General features: G+C 40.3%; 1 protein-coding gene across 1 annotated transcript in view; it reads left to right on the plus strand.

Annotated features, from left to right (window-relative positions):
- atp8b3 (ATPase phospholipid transporting 8B3) overlaps window positions 1–12,657 on the plus strand; it is a 19,462-nt gene continuing 6,805 nt past the window's right edge. The window contains exons 1-23 of the mRNA XM_085397274.1: window positions 1–259; window positions 393–421; window positions 668–754; window positions 2,733–2,832; window positions 3,371–3,438; window positions 3,808–3,899; window positions 4,026–4,139; window positions 4,498–4,596; window positions 5,165–5,226; window positions 5,767–5,839; window positions 6,084–6,154; window positions 6,588–6,679; window positions 6,772–6,930; window positions 7,760–7,848; window positions 7,934–8,127; window positions 8,238–8,446; window positions 9,502–9,533; window positions 9,656–9,812; window positions 10,034–10,222; window positions 10,368–10,480; window positions 10,866–11,033; window positions 12,285–12,396; window positions 12,525–12,600. Of these exons, the coding sequence (XP_085253400.1) occupies window positions 3,414–3,438; window positions 3,808–3,899; window positions 4,026–4,139; window positions 4,498–4,596; window positions 5,165–5,226; window positions 5,767–5,839; window positions 6,084–6,154; window positions 6,588–6,679; window positions 6,772–6,930; window positions 7,760–7,848; window positions 7,934–8,127; window positions 8,238–8,446; window positions 9,502–9,533; window positions 9,656–9,812; window positions 10,034–10,222; window positions 10,368–10,480; window positions 10,866–11,033; window positions 12,285–12,396; window positions 12,525–12,600 (2,126 nt within the window). The 5' untranslated portion in view covers window positions 1–259; window positions 393–421; window positions 668–754; window positions 2,733–2,832; window positions 3,371–3,413. The remainder of the gene's footprint in view (window positions 260–392; window positions 422–667; window positions 755–2,732; window positions 2,833–3,370; window positions 3,439–3,807; window positions 3,900–4,025; window positions 4,140–4,497; window positions 4,597–5,164; window positions 5,227–5,766; window positions 5,840–6,083; window positions 6,155–6,587; window positions 6,680–6,771; window positions 6,931–7,759; window positions 7,849–7,933; window positions 8,128–8,237; window positions 8,447–9,501; window positions 9,534–9,655; window positions 9,813–10,033; window positions 10,223–10,367; window positions 10,481–10,865; window positions 11,034–12,284; window positions 12,397–12,524; window positions 12,601–12,657) is intronic.

A 12,657-nucleotide genomic window follows, 5' to 3' on the forward strand; every position in this document is an offset into this window, starting at 1 on the left:
GCTGTCATATCCTCATGAGGACGTTCTGGCTCATTCAAGTTATTTGGCTTAGATTCTTTTAAAATCACTAATTGTGCTTTATTCACATTTGAGATTTAAACAGTGATCTGTTATGCATGTGAGGGTTTGATGCCCCTCCTACGTTACCTTCTTTTTCCTCAGGTACAGTGCTCGGGGAGTACAGTCTGTTACTGGAGTCTTCACATGGGAGAACGAGAAAGGTGGAGTCATGTTGCACAGGGATAAAGGAGGGAGACAGGTAGCGCAGATTTGAGCTATGTAAAGCAGCTGAAGAATGGTTGTGAAAACACTCGTGTTAATGTCTGGTTGTGGTCTGTGGAGTCAGTATTAATGACTAAGCTAAACAGATGTTTGTAATGTTTTTTACACAGGCTCGTGGACTGTGCAGCAGACAATGGAGGTAAATTTGTGACTTAAAGAAAACTGTATGTTTATATGTTATTACTTAAGAATGACAGAGTTACTGTTCACAGCAGTACAAACAGGATTAATGATTAGTGAAAAGAATTTAATATTCTCCCAGGCTTTCTGTTATTCTTATTTTTTAAAAGGCTCAGACGGTTGTTTCTTAGCAACAGGTAAAATTTAGCATACAAATCTTCTGTTGATGAGTCTGTTTTGTCTTTGTTTTGGTAAAACTTTGCAGATTTAATGCAGCTGGTTGGATCTGAAAATCCTCGCGCCTCTCTCACCAGGACTGCTCGTTAGCTTCCAGATTCAGCAGGAAGATCAGGTACTCGTCTCAGTATTTTATCATACATGTGTCAGCCTGCTGTTGCCCTCAGGTTGCCTCAGTAACCTTTTGCTTATGTCAGAGGGTAGTTAATCAAGTATGAGTACGTTTTACAGAGAACTGTCTTTTTAAATCAGCAGCAGGGATTTATAAGTAACATAACACAGTGTAAGTACACAACTGATAAACCAAGAACGTACTACCGAAGGGTGTGAACGTCCAGCACATCTCCCATATCCAATCCAGCCCATTGGTATCTTTGTAAACAGTAGAAATTGCAGAGATTTAATTAATAATTCAAATGATTTTACATAAAATAAACCGCTATTCCTACTGTGGCCATTCCAGCACCATTGCGCAAGAATGGAAAAGTAAGCAAAGGCTGAAGTATTCATAGATCTTGACAAGTTGCTTGAATAATGTGGTAAAATACTCAGTGTGAATGTTTTGCCTTAGGAGATTCACTGGGTTCTATAACATGTCATTTATGTGTAATAAGGGCAGGTAGACTTACTCTTAAAAACTGAGGTGTAGAGTTAAAATTTGCCTTATTTTTCTTGAGACATCCCACAATGTTTATCATCTGTTTTGTAACAAGGTGGTTCATTAAACATGTTTTCACACAGTGTAGTGGAATGGTGTCAGGTGTTGTGCATATATTATGCTTTTTTCTCACAGATTTCGATTCTATTTGTGGGATTGGCAGTGTTGTGACAAATAACATTTCCAGTGAGTCTTCCGTCCTGTGGATGAACTCCAACTGTTATTGGTTGCTCTTGTTGTGCTTTCCGGCCTGAGATAGTGGCAAATGAACCAGTTCCTGCTGTTAGTTCTGTTAGAGTGACCCTCCAGAGAATAACAAAGATTATAATCATGAAATCCAGCCCAAGATGAGTCTGTCTTCTAGCAGGATGAGAGACGCAAACACCTGAATAACAGGTGATGGCTGAATCTTGCTACATAAACGACCTAGCAAGCTGGTAAGGAACACATGAGCTGGTTAGCGGCCACCAAATGTCCAAAAAAAAGACAAAATTATCTGCTCATAGTTTGTTTCCAGGATTTCAGAGTTCACAAAAGATGAAAAAGACAAGTTGTTTCTTATCTTCTCCAAATTAAGTCAATATTGCTAAAGAATCATGGTCATGAGATGGCAAATTCTACTAAATTTAGTTATTAATGTTTTTTGTTATGTGTTTTTTCCCCCCCTGCATAACAGTGTTTATTGAAAAAGGGTTCCTGTTTATTAAATTGAGTATTTTTTATAAGCAATAAAAGTGCTTTAATAGATTTTTAATGATATGCTTTAATATGAGACACTACTGAGGCCCACAAGTGGAAATAGTCGGTGTTCCTTTTAAATAAGCAAGTACTGTTCATAATTTCAAAGTGATATTTTACAATTAAAAGCATATTTTACGTCCAAATCTATATGAGAACCTCACTTTTAGGGTTCAATTTTGAGTTTAAAGCGCTGGACTGCAATTCAAATGTTTTTTACAGGTTAAAAATGAGAGTTTTAGAATATTTCACAATAATCAACAATGATGTAAATGAAAATATAGTACTGTAAATGAATACACAACACAAGCGTTTTTTAGCACAAATACAGAAAAAAGTACCATAAAATAAACTGCAGTAATAATGCTATAGATGAGTTCACAGTTAAAATACTATAATCAGTGTCAGTGGAAAATACAATAAAAGTGCAGTAAAAACAGAGTAAAAATACTATAAATGAGATTACAGTAGAAGTACTGTGAAAGATATTAGAGCAATACTCTAAATGGAACGTACAGTAAAGTACTCCTTAATTTGTAGACATGTTACCTGTAACTCTGTGAGTGAGGAGCAGTTAAACGAGTTAAACTTTATGGCTTTCCAATTTTTTAAATGGCCCAGATGGTTGTTACTTAGAAACAGGTAAAATTTAGCATACAAATCTTCTGTTGATGAGTCTGTTTTTTCTTTGTTTTAGTAAAACTTTGCAGATTTAATGCAGCTGGTTGGATCCGAACATCCTCGCGCCTCTTTCACCAGGACTGCTCGTTAGCTTCCAGATTCAGCAGGAAGATCAGGTACTCGTCTCAGTATTTTATCATACATGTGTCAGCCTGCTGTTGCCCTCAGGTTGCCTTAGTAACCTGTTGTTTATGCCACGGTGTAGTTAATCAAGTATGAGTACGCTTTACAGAGAACTGGGTAGTCTTTTTAAATCAGCACATCAGCAGTAACAAAGTGTAAGTACACGACTGATAAACCAAGAATGTACTACCGAAGGGATTGAATGTTCCACAGCACATCTCCCGTATCCATTGGATACGCAATAATATTCAAATGATTAAATGAAATAAATCATAATTCCTGCTGTGGCCATTCCGTACCATTTATCATCTCCTCTCTAACTGGGTGTTTTTTCAAGTGTAAATATGTTTCTGTTTTTGTGTTTTTTCCACTAAAACATGGTGAAAGAAGGTGAAAGAAGGTGAAATCTACTTTTCCAATAGGTTATTTTGATGAGCTCAGCCCTATTCAGATCAAATTGCTGCCTGTGTGGTCACTGAACTGCGATGAGTTTGCATGTCTGCTGATAAAACATATTTCTACTTTGTGTAGCAGCAAACAGGAGTCTGCAAGCGTCCAAGTCTTCATCAACATCATGGTCAATGAAAGTGCTGAATCTGGTACGTCTCTTTTGATCTTTGTACTTTATTTCAGACACCGTATTCATATCTGTGTTCATAAGATCCGTCCAGAAAGAAATGCAGTTGGATGTCAGTTTTGATTTGCAACCTTCACATCCACGCTGATTTTTTTTTTTCTTATAGTAGATAAAGTTTCTTTAGCAGATGTTGTTTGAGTATTTTTTTAAACTTTCTTAAGACTCTAAGTGGGGGATATGAGGAGAGGACTGACAGAGGTACTATACAGCATCCACCTGCATGAAAACGCACAGTGCAGGAAATTCTTTGCATCTGTAATCACTGTTAAAAATGACTCATAAAAATCACTTTATGTAAATGTTGTCTAAGATCACAGAGTTTTTCTGACAGGCTTCACATGGGAGGTGAGAGCAAACAGCCGCCACTACCACAAACCAAAACAGAAGAAATCCTTTCTGTGCTTCCGTTGGGGGAGATCCGCTGTGAGTCAGCCATCCCACACGAAAACCTTACACCTGCTGATACATTCAGAGTCAGGCTGATGCGCTGATGTTTGCATGTGTGTCTTCTACCTGCCCCTCTCCATGGCTCTCCGCATCGGTTGCCAGGACAATGTGGTGCGCAGCTACAAGTACACCCCCTTGACGTTCCTGCCCCTGACGCTATTTGAACAGTTCCAGCGAGCAGCCAATGTCTATTATCTCCTCATCTTGGTGTTGCAGGTCAGATGAAGGCTCTGCTGTGGCGTCTCGCTTTGTTTTTACATGCTATGAATCCAAAAATCCTGCTTTGTGTGCTTCTGTCAGCTCAGCTTTAACAAATGCATAATTTAATATGCTGACATTTTTACATTTTACACCTGATATAGCATGCTGCTAATTTTCTATATTTCACTTTTTCTTTTTTTTTTTACTAGTGAGCGTGATCACAAACCAGCTCGTATTTGGTTAATGTAGCTTGTCAAAATGAACTTAACTCAGCAGACATTTGCAAGCATTTTGCATAGTTTATATTAATGGTGGAGGAACTTTATCTGGATGATGTGGCTGACGCGTGCTTGTGTTTGCATGTGGTTTCAAGTGTGTCCCTGCCATCTCATCAGTACCATGGTACATCACCATCATCCCGCTGATCTCCATTCTCTCACTGAGAGGGCTGAAAGACCTCAGCAACGACATGGTGAGGCTTCCCGTCCCTCTCTGAGCTGCATGTTTCCGCTCACACAGATAAAGGAGTTTGAATATAAGTATGTGACCGGGCTCACGCATGCTTTTATGCCCATGCCACTTACTTGTTTCTCTCCTTCACTGTCCTCATTGACTCCTTGTCCTCTCCTCATTGACGGAACCAGTCATCCCAGTAGCATTAATTTATCTCTCCCATCATTAAAGCCTTTCCTTTTAAATGCAGGTGTGATGTTTTGCATGGAGAATTCCCTGGTTAAGTGCATCGCTGAGTTACGGTCGTTAACAGCTCTGGGTGAAATGCTTGCTTGACCCCTCTCTATTGACTAATCATTTAGTGGAGGGTGTAAATCTCCCAGCTGGTGTCACTGTAGAGCCCCGTAATGGCATTTCTCCTTTCTCCTCTTTTTTTCTCAACCTTTCATGGCCACCCTCACTCCCTCTCGCTTGCTCCTTGTCCATCACTCTTACCCTCCACCCTTGTCATGCTTCCCAGCAATTGCTCATTCTCTTTTACTCTCCTTCCATCTGTCTCCGTCCTTCTCTCCCTACATCCGATACAGGCAAGAAGACGCAGTGACTCTGAGATTAACTCCAGACCCTGTGACATTCTCATTTCCCAAAGGTGAGGACAAAGGCGGGGTTATTCTCTCAGGAGCCAACACATCTCCACTTTGAAACAGACCTCTAATGAACCTCTAATGAAGTGTGAATGAGTGAATCCCTGGATAGTCCCGTTTTCGCATTAGAGCAGGGCAAATGCACTGAGCAGTTTCCCCACTTATTGAAAGATAAGAACTATGACCAGCCTCTTAATGACACATGTTTTTTAACTTCTACTGTTTCTGAGAATATTATGTTGCAAATATTACACATATTACAGAAGAATTGTACTATTTCATGTAATCATCGCTGTCCTGCAAAGAACTAACAAACTAAATGCACAAAAAAACACAACCAGTGTAAAGATGATTCATTGTTTTTGTAATTAAACAGTATGAATCTGTAAATTCCTGCCCTGAACAAAACTTTAATTTGAATGTTGGTTACTAATTATGTTTTTATGTGTTGCTTTTTAAAACATTTTGCTTGAGTTTGTCTAGAAAACCATTCAAAAGGGTTTTTTCTTCTCAATCGTTCAGTTCTCGTCTGTTCTCTGTCTCAGTTTTCAAATGAAGAAGTGGAAAGACGTGTGTGTGGGGGATGTGCTGCGGATCCACAAAGACCAAGTCTTCCCAGTGAGCTTCTTGATTCATAAAACGTAGAAATGTGCAGCAATTTTTATTTGTCCTTGTTTCGAGAATATAATAACAATAATATTGTTAGAAAATACAGTACACGGTAAAAAAAAAACCCAGTATATTCTTAGGATAGCTGGATCCAACTGGATTTAGTGCGTGCTTTGTGTCAGTTTGTGTTTCCACACCTTCGCCCTCATCACCCTCTCTGCTTTGTTTTAATGTTTTCTGTTTTCCCACCCAGGCCGATCTTCTTCTTTTATGTAGCTCAGAGCCTCACAGTCTGTGTTACGTGGAGACGGCTGATATAGATGGGTAAAGAGACACAATCAGTCCGGTCCCTGAATAATTCTCTTAAAATGTATTGGCACCGCACACACTGATGTAAATGCAGAAACGTTTATGATGCTTAAAGTAGACAGTAACAGTAATGATACATTTTCTAAGTCTTTGAACAGGACAATAAAAATGCTTCAAATATGGACGTCAAAAAATGTTTGTGAAGGAGAAAATTTGAAAACATGACATAAATGTAACATCTTTATTAATAGAGGAGGCAGAGGTGTGACTGTATGTGTCAGTGCATACAAATCGTCTTTTATTGAACTCATAAACTACAGAATTAAGACCGTACGACTGCCCTCATCCATATAACCAAAACATTAATTTGTGTTTTCAGTATTTTCAGTGTATTGATGCTCTTTTGTTTGACTTTGTAATGAACACTTCCGTTTTTTTCTTCATTTAGAGAAACCAACCTCAAGTACCGACAGGCGCTCAGCGCTACACACGAAGATCTGACCTCTAATCCCTCAGAGGAGGCCCTCAGTTCCTTTGATGGTGAATAAACCTATTTTTATTAAAAATACAGATGTGCATTTATAAAAACCAAATAGTAAGAGTGAGATCTAATGTGATTTTTTTTCCCCCAGGTGTTGTACGCTGTGAGGAACCCAACAACCGCTTGTACACCTTCAGAGGTCAGCTGCAGTGGCGGGGAGAGGGTCTCCTGTTGGACAGCGAGCACATCCTGCTGAGGGGAACAGTCCTACGCAACACAACCTTTGCGTACGGCTTGGCTATCTACACCGGTACTCTTTAGATGGGAAAGAGGAGTGGAACTATGTCATCTGTGTTCAGAAAACTGTTACTTTAGTGCACAGCGATATCACTTTTACACAATGTTCCCAGATCTGCTATGTTCACCTTGCACTCTTGCCTCCACTCACTTCAATGACAAATGTTATTATGAGGAATACAATCTGCTGCTAATAATGGTCCTGATTACCTCACTCTTATAGCTGTGGGCGTCTGGCAGATTATAGGCTCTTCCTGTCTTTTGAGTCATCATTGATTTGACATTATTGGACGAGGCAGAAGTGTCACGGATTCCATAGCTTTGACCCTTCCCGTTCTGGTTAAGCAGATCAGTACATCAAATTTATCCAGAGATGAGTTTCATACTATTAATCTGAAGCTGCCCACTGGTGTAACCCCAGTTAAGCCTGACAATAACTCTAAGCAAACTCGCACTCGACATAACCTGCTTCCATCAAAGCTTGCATGTTGTTGCTGTTGTAGGGCTGAGTTCAAATCAGTTTTCTGCCCTAGAATGGTTTTGTCATTTCTGCACACAAAGTTCAGCGACTTTCCACAGTCTGCGAGATTGAGACAGCATCGTCGGAAAACATAATGTGATACTTTATTGATCCCTGCAAAGAAAAACTCTCTCTTCCCCTGACCTCCCTGCACCGGGGTCAGAAACCCCCGGATCTGCTAGGAATTCAGCGTCTCGCTCAAGGGCACATCAGCAGAAGCTTGTTGACATGCGGGCTTGAACTCTCACCCTCTGGCTGCTTGACCGTCTACTCAATCAGCCCGGTCAGCAATAGCATCTAATAGTGGTGTTTTTAACGGCAGGCGCAGACACGAAGATCCTGAGGAACAGCGGGAAAGTGAAACTGAAGAGGACTCAGATGGAAAAAGTTTTTAACAAAGTGGTGATGGGGGTGAGTGCATGGAGGGCATGAGAATAACAACCACGAGACATTTTCTGCAGTTTTTATATACCCTGTGTGTCTGTGCTCTGTCTAGATAGTCCTGTGTGTGCTGCTGGCAGCTCTGTTCCTTGCCATTGGCAGTGGCGTGTTTTCTGCTCAGCTCATGAGACAGAATAGCGTTCTGTCTGCTCTGGTGTTTAACAGCAATGCTGTCTACACCGGATTCCTCATCTACTGGAGCTACATCATCCTTCTCAGCCCAGCCATGCCTATAGCCCTCTACATCTCGTTAGTTCCATCTACAATACTGCAATCATTTGTGGGTGGGGAGAAAAGTGGGTATGCACATCTGCGTGCGTGTGTTGGGTTATTATGCATGCATGTGTGTGTGCCTGCAGGTTTGAGCTGGTCCACACGGTCCACAGCCTGTTTATTGGCTGGGATTTGGAGATGTATTGGCAGCAGGCAGACAAACCGGCTCAGGCTAGGAATACCTCACTGAACGAGGAGCTCGGCCAAGTGGGATACCTGCTGAGTGACAAAACTGGAACACTAACCCAGAATCGCCTGCTCGTCAGACAATGCTGCATAGCTGGGGAAATCTATGGTAACAAGAGCTCCTTCTTTTACAGATTACTGACCTGAAAGTGTGTCGTGACTAAACAAAACACTATATTTAATGTGATATTTTAATTTTTCAGCTTAAAGCAGGCCAGACCATGTTCTGGTCATGCCACATGGGCAGGTGGATGTTTGGACAAGCCAAATACTCTGCTTTACAAAAGCAAAACTCATTAACAGAGAATACATCAGATGATTTTGCACAGATGTTTAGAATCTGTGTTTTAAAATGTAATTGCAAAGTGCCCAGTTATGCAGTTTTTATTTGGATGAAGCCACCATGTCTGGATTGGTTGAGAGATAGAAGTTGTCAGTTAAGATTAGCAATTTTGGTTAATGTCATAAAGTGTGGCAATTGTTATTTTATTTTTGCTGTTTGCACTTCCTCAAGGCTTTGTAAACCCACAAAGGTTTTTATGTTGTTATCTTCTGTGTTAAGCACAATGAGTTTAGGTGTAGTGAAATGTGCTATATTAATAAAATTGGCATTTAAACATGGGATCGACTCACTTTTGGAGTCAGCTTAAAGTAGCACAGAAGTAGCACAGAAAGAACTGCGTGTCTTTATTGCTCAGCCGCTGATACAAAGTCACACACGAAAGCTTTAAATCAGTTTTTCTCATCAGCGTGACACAACTTTAGCAGCAATGACCCAGTTTGTTCCCCTAAGAATACTTTGTTAGCAACTAATGGTCCAACAGTACAGCCTGTGCCCAGTAATGTGTGAGGTTACATGCTGAGTTATTATTTGCAGCAGTTTCCTTCATTAAAAACTCGTACAAGGTAAAGGTAAGTTCAAATTAGACAGCAAAGATTTACAGTTGAACAAAGACGACTCTGGAGAAAGATGCTTACATCATAAACCTCATCCCTCGAAAAAGGCCAGCGGAGACTCCTAACATGCTCAGTGCAACAGTAACCCCAACATTCACCACCACAGGAGAATATTAATACCAACCTTCACCACAGATGACACTTTCTTTTTTCTTTCTTTAAAACATATATATTAATAAATAAATGTCTTATTTTATACATTTACAGGTGATGCCTCAGTCGGGGCAGAGGATGTAGAGGTAAACAATTACACTTTTTTATATGTACTTAACCTTATTCTAAGGTATTCCCTAAAGATCCTTCAGTATATGTTTGAAATGATATCATCTTATATTCTACCTCTTTCCCCGCCTTTGGGCAGCCCATGGATTTAAGCTGGAATCCTTTCTCCTGTGGTGGCCTGTTTATGTCAGCCCCAGCCCTCGTGGACAGACTTAGAGGGAACCAGTGTCCGCTCAGCAGACAGTTCCTTACAGCGCTGGCTTTATGCCATACTGTCATGACAGAGTGGAAGAAACGTAAGGCTTTGCACATGTCGTGAGTCCGTAATGTTTTTTACCTAAGTTGTGAATTTTGTCAACTTAACTAAAGTTAAATAAAGATTAAAGGTTTTTTTTCTCTGCTATTATCTAAGAAAACCTGTAAATCACTAATCTGAATGTGCATGGCAGAATAACTGTGGTCCTTTTCTGGAAGACAACATGTTTTCCTCCTTTGTGCACTAACCGCGTTCCCACAGAGACTCCAGTTTACCAGGCTGCGTCCCCAGATGAGGAAGCACTTGTTGGTGCTGCCAGAGAGCTGGGCTGGGTCTTTCTTTCTAGGGCGAGAGATTTTATTGTTGTCTCAGAGCTGGGCGTCACTCGCAGGTATCAGCTCCTTGCACTGCTGGACTTCACCAGTCAGAGGAGACGCATGTCTGTATTGGGTGAGAGCAGCTCTTGTTAAACACACGCATATAATAGCTTTTTTCATTTGGCTCACACAGGTTTGATTCTAAGTCAAACAGCCTTTTGTTATTTCTTAGACATCCTTTTGTTTAGTCCATACTAAGAGGGGGTTTTTGCCTTTAGTGCGGGAGCCAGAAGGTGGAATAAAGTTGTACTGTAAAGGGGCAGATATAGTGATCCTGGAGAGACTGCAGAAGGACTCTCCACATCAGGAAAGGACTGAAAGAGCTCTAGAGGTAAAGCATTCCTGTTTTGAATCACTATGCTAAGCTAAATTAACGTAATGTTTTTTCCGTCCTGTTAACAGTTATCACGTACTCTGCATTTGCTCTCAAATTTCTGTGACTGCGATGTGTGCAAGTCTACACAGACTAAAACTACATTATCTTCCACTACAGTTATCATTTGTCACATCATCAAACCATCTACACACTATACTGAAGGCTCTTAATCAATGATTAGTAGGTTTTCAAGAACGGATCCAACCAGTCGTTACTAGCTAATGAGATAGCTGAGGCATCCCTGATTATCGCTTGTTTTTTTTCTTCCAGTTCTGCCTGAAGGATTACTCAGTAAATAACGTCAGCCTATCAAAAACCAATCTAACTTATCTTCTGTCAGCTGTTTGCCGAGGCCTGTCTGCGGACACTGTGCGTTGCGGTTCGATCTGTTCCTGAAGCATCATGGGAGCAGTGGAACAAAACTCTGGCTCAGTCTGCCACCATGGTCACCTGCGACCGTGACGCGCTGCTGGAAAAATTATATGACGAGATGGAAATGGACCTGCAGGTGGGCTCGTGCTCAGTGTGGTTTTATATATTGTCAGTTCTTCATTTAAAGGGTTCTAATAATGTTAATGCTTAAAGATTTCAGCCCTTTATTTTCCCCAAAATGTATTTTCGCATTTGTGGAGCTGAGCGCAGACTGATTTAAAAAAAAATTTCTTCGTTAAAACCTGTTTTATAAGGTTAAACTTGACCAAGTTTCTCACATTATTTTTGACTCTGATGCAGTCATACAACTTTAGACTACAATCACAAAGATCTGGTTTCACCATACACCATTTTCAGTGAATGAATCTCATGCAAAGCTTGAGGTCAGTCATGAGTTGTCCTACCACGCTCGGCACATCAAAACAGAGTTCCACTGTGACGTCCAAAATTTTAATTTACTTTTTACGTTTCATAATATTTAAAATATTCTATATTAAAATGCAAATGTGTTTCTTTTTATCTATATTTGTTTATTATTTTTATTGCCCATTGTTTGGTTTAGTAACAGCAAATAGATTACTGATTTGAAGCATGTTTGTAAGTGATTAAACGTCTAACCAAACTGCACTGGGTTTGCAAGAAACTGTTGATTGACCACAGTCCACTCAGCATTATCACCACAAGCTAAAAACAGAAAATTTGCCTGCATCAGTAAAGGGGGCAAAAGTCGCAGGTCAGACCCGTAAGCTTTTTGTGTATTTTCCCCTATAGCTGAGAGGTTAACTGCATGAGGATTTGAGGCAAAACACTGCAGTGTTCTTGCACTTTATGCATCAGAAACTGTTCAATAAACTGCATTTTTAAACATACCTTTGAGAGATATTTGTAGACAGTTAATTAAGATAACAAACACTGGGGATGTTTGAAAGTCTGGTAGTTTGTGATGGGGTCGTTTATTCTCAGTCTGCTCTCTGCTGCATCACTATTTTGTGGAAACTGCATGAACTGCAGTGCATGCAACAAGCACACAACACATTGATAACATTATTGCCTGCAGCAATACAGTCTTTCTCACTGTGACTTTGGTTGCTTCTCTAAAATGATAATCAATTTGAAGGATGTCTGTTCCAACACATTGCAGGAGTTTTAGGGCACGCACAAATGCACAGGTAGGCACTCTTCCCCGGAAGAAGTCTTTAGTCTAATTTAAAGGGCTGATTTCATATTTTTATGGGCATAGTCATAGAACTTTGTGGTATGAAATATGTATGTAATATTTAAAAATGTGAATATGCTGTATGGATGCTGAAATTAAGTCTTGCTTTAGCTGCTGGGGGTGACGGCAATTGAGGACCGACTTCAGGATGGAGTGCCTGAAACCATTGCTCTACTTCAAGAGGCCGGGATTAAAGTATGGGTACTGACTGGAGACAAAAAAGGTATTATGATAAGCTGTGACACAACAAGGAGCATGGCATAAATTCTGAACGTGTCATAAAAATAAAGTTTCACAGTGGTTTCTGTGTTATTCTGATTCCATCTGTGACTTCTTTCCTTGTGTTTGTAGAGACTGCAGTGAATATTGGATATTCTTGCAAACTACTGGATCCTGATAGCAGAATAGTAGAATGGGACGAGCTGAGGTTAGCAGTGTTAGAAATACACAGACACATCCAACCACATGCACATACACACGCTCA

Source organism: Rhamphochromis longiceps, linkage group LG23, assembly GCF_057381845.1.
Source record: "Rhamphochromis longiceps isolate RC_006_pf linkage group LG23, R_longiceps_female_GT1.1, whole genome shotgun sequence".
Lineage (NCBI taxonomy): Eukaryota > Metazoa > Chordata > Actinopteri > Cichliformes > Cichlidae > Rhamphochromis > Rhamphochromis longiceps.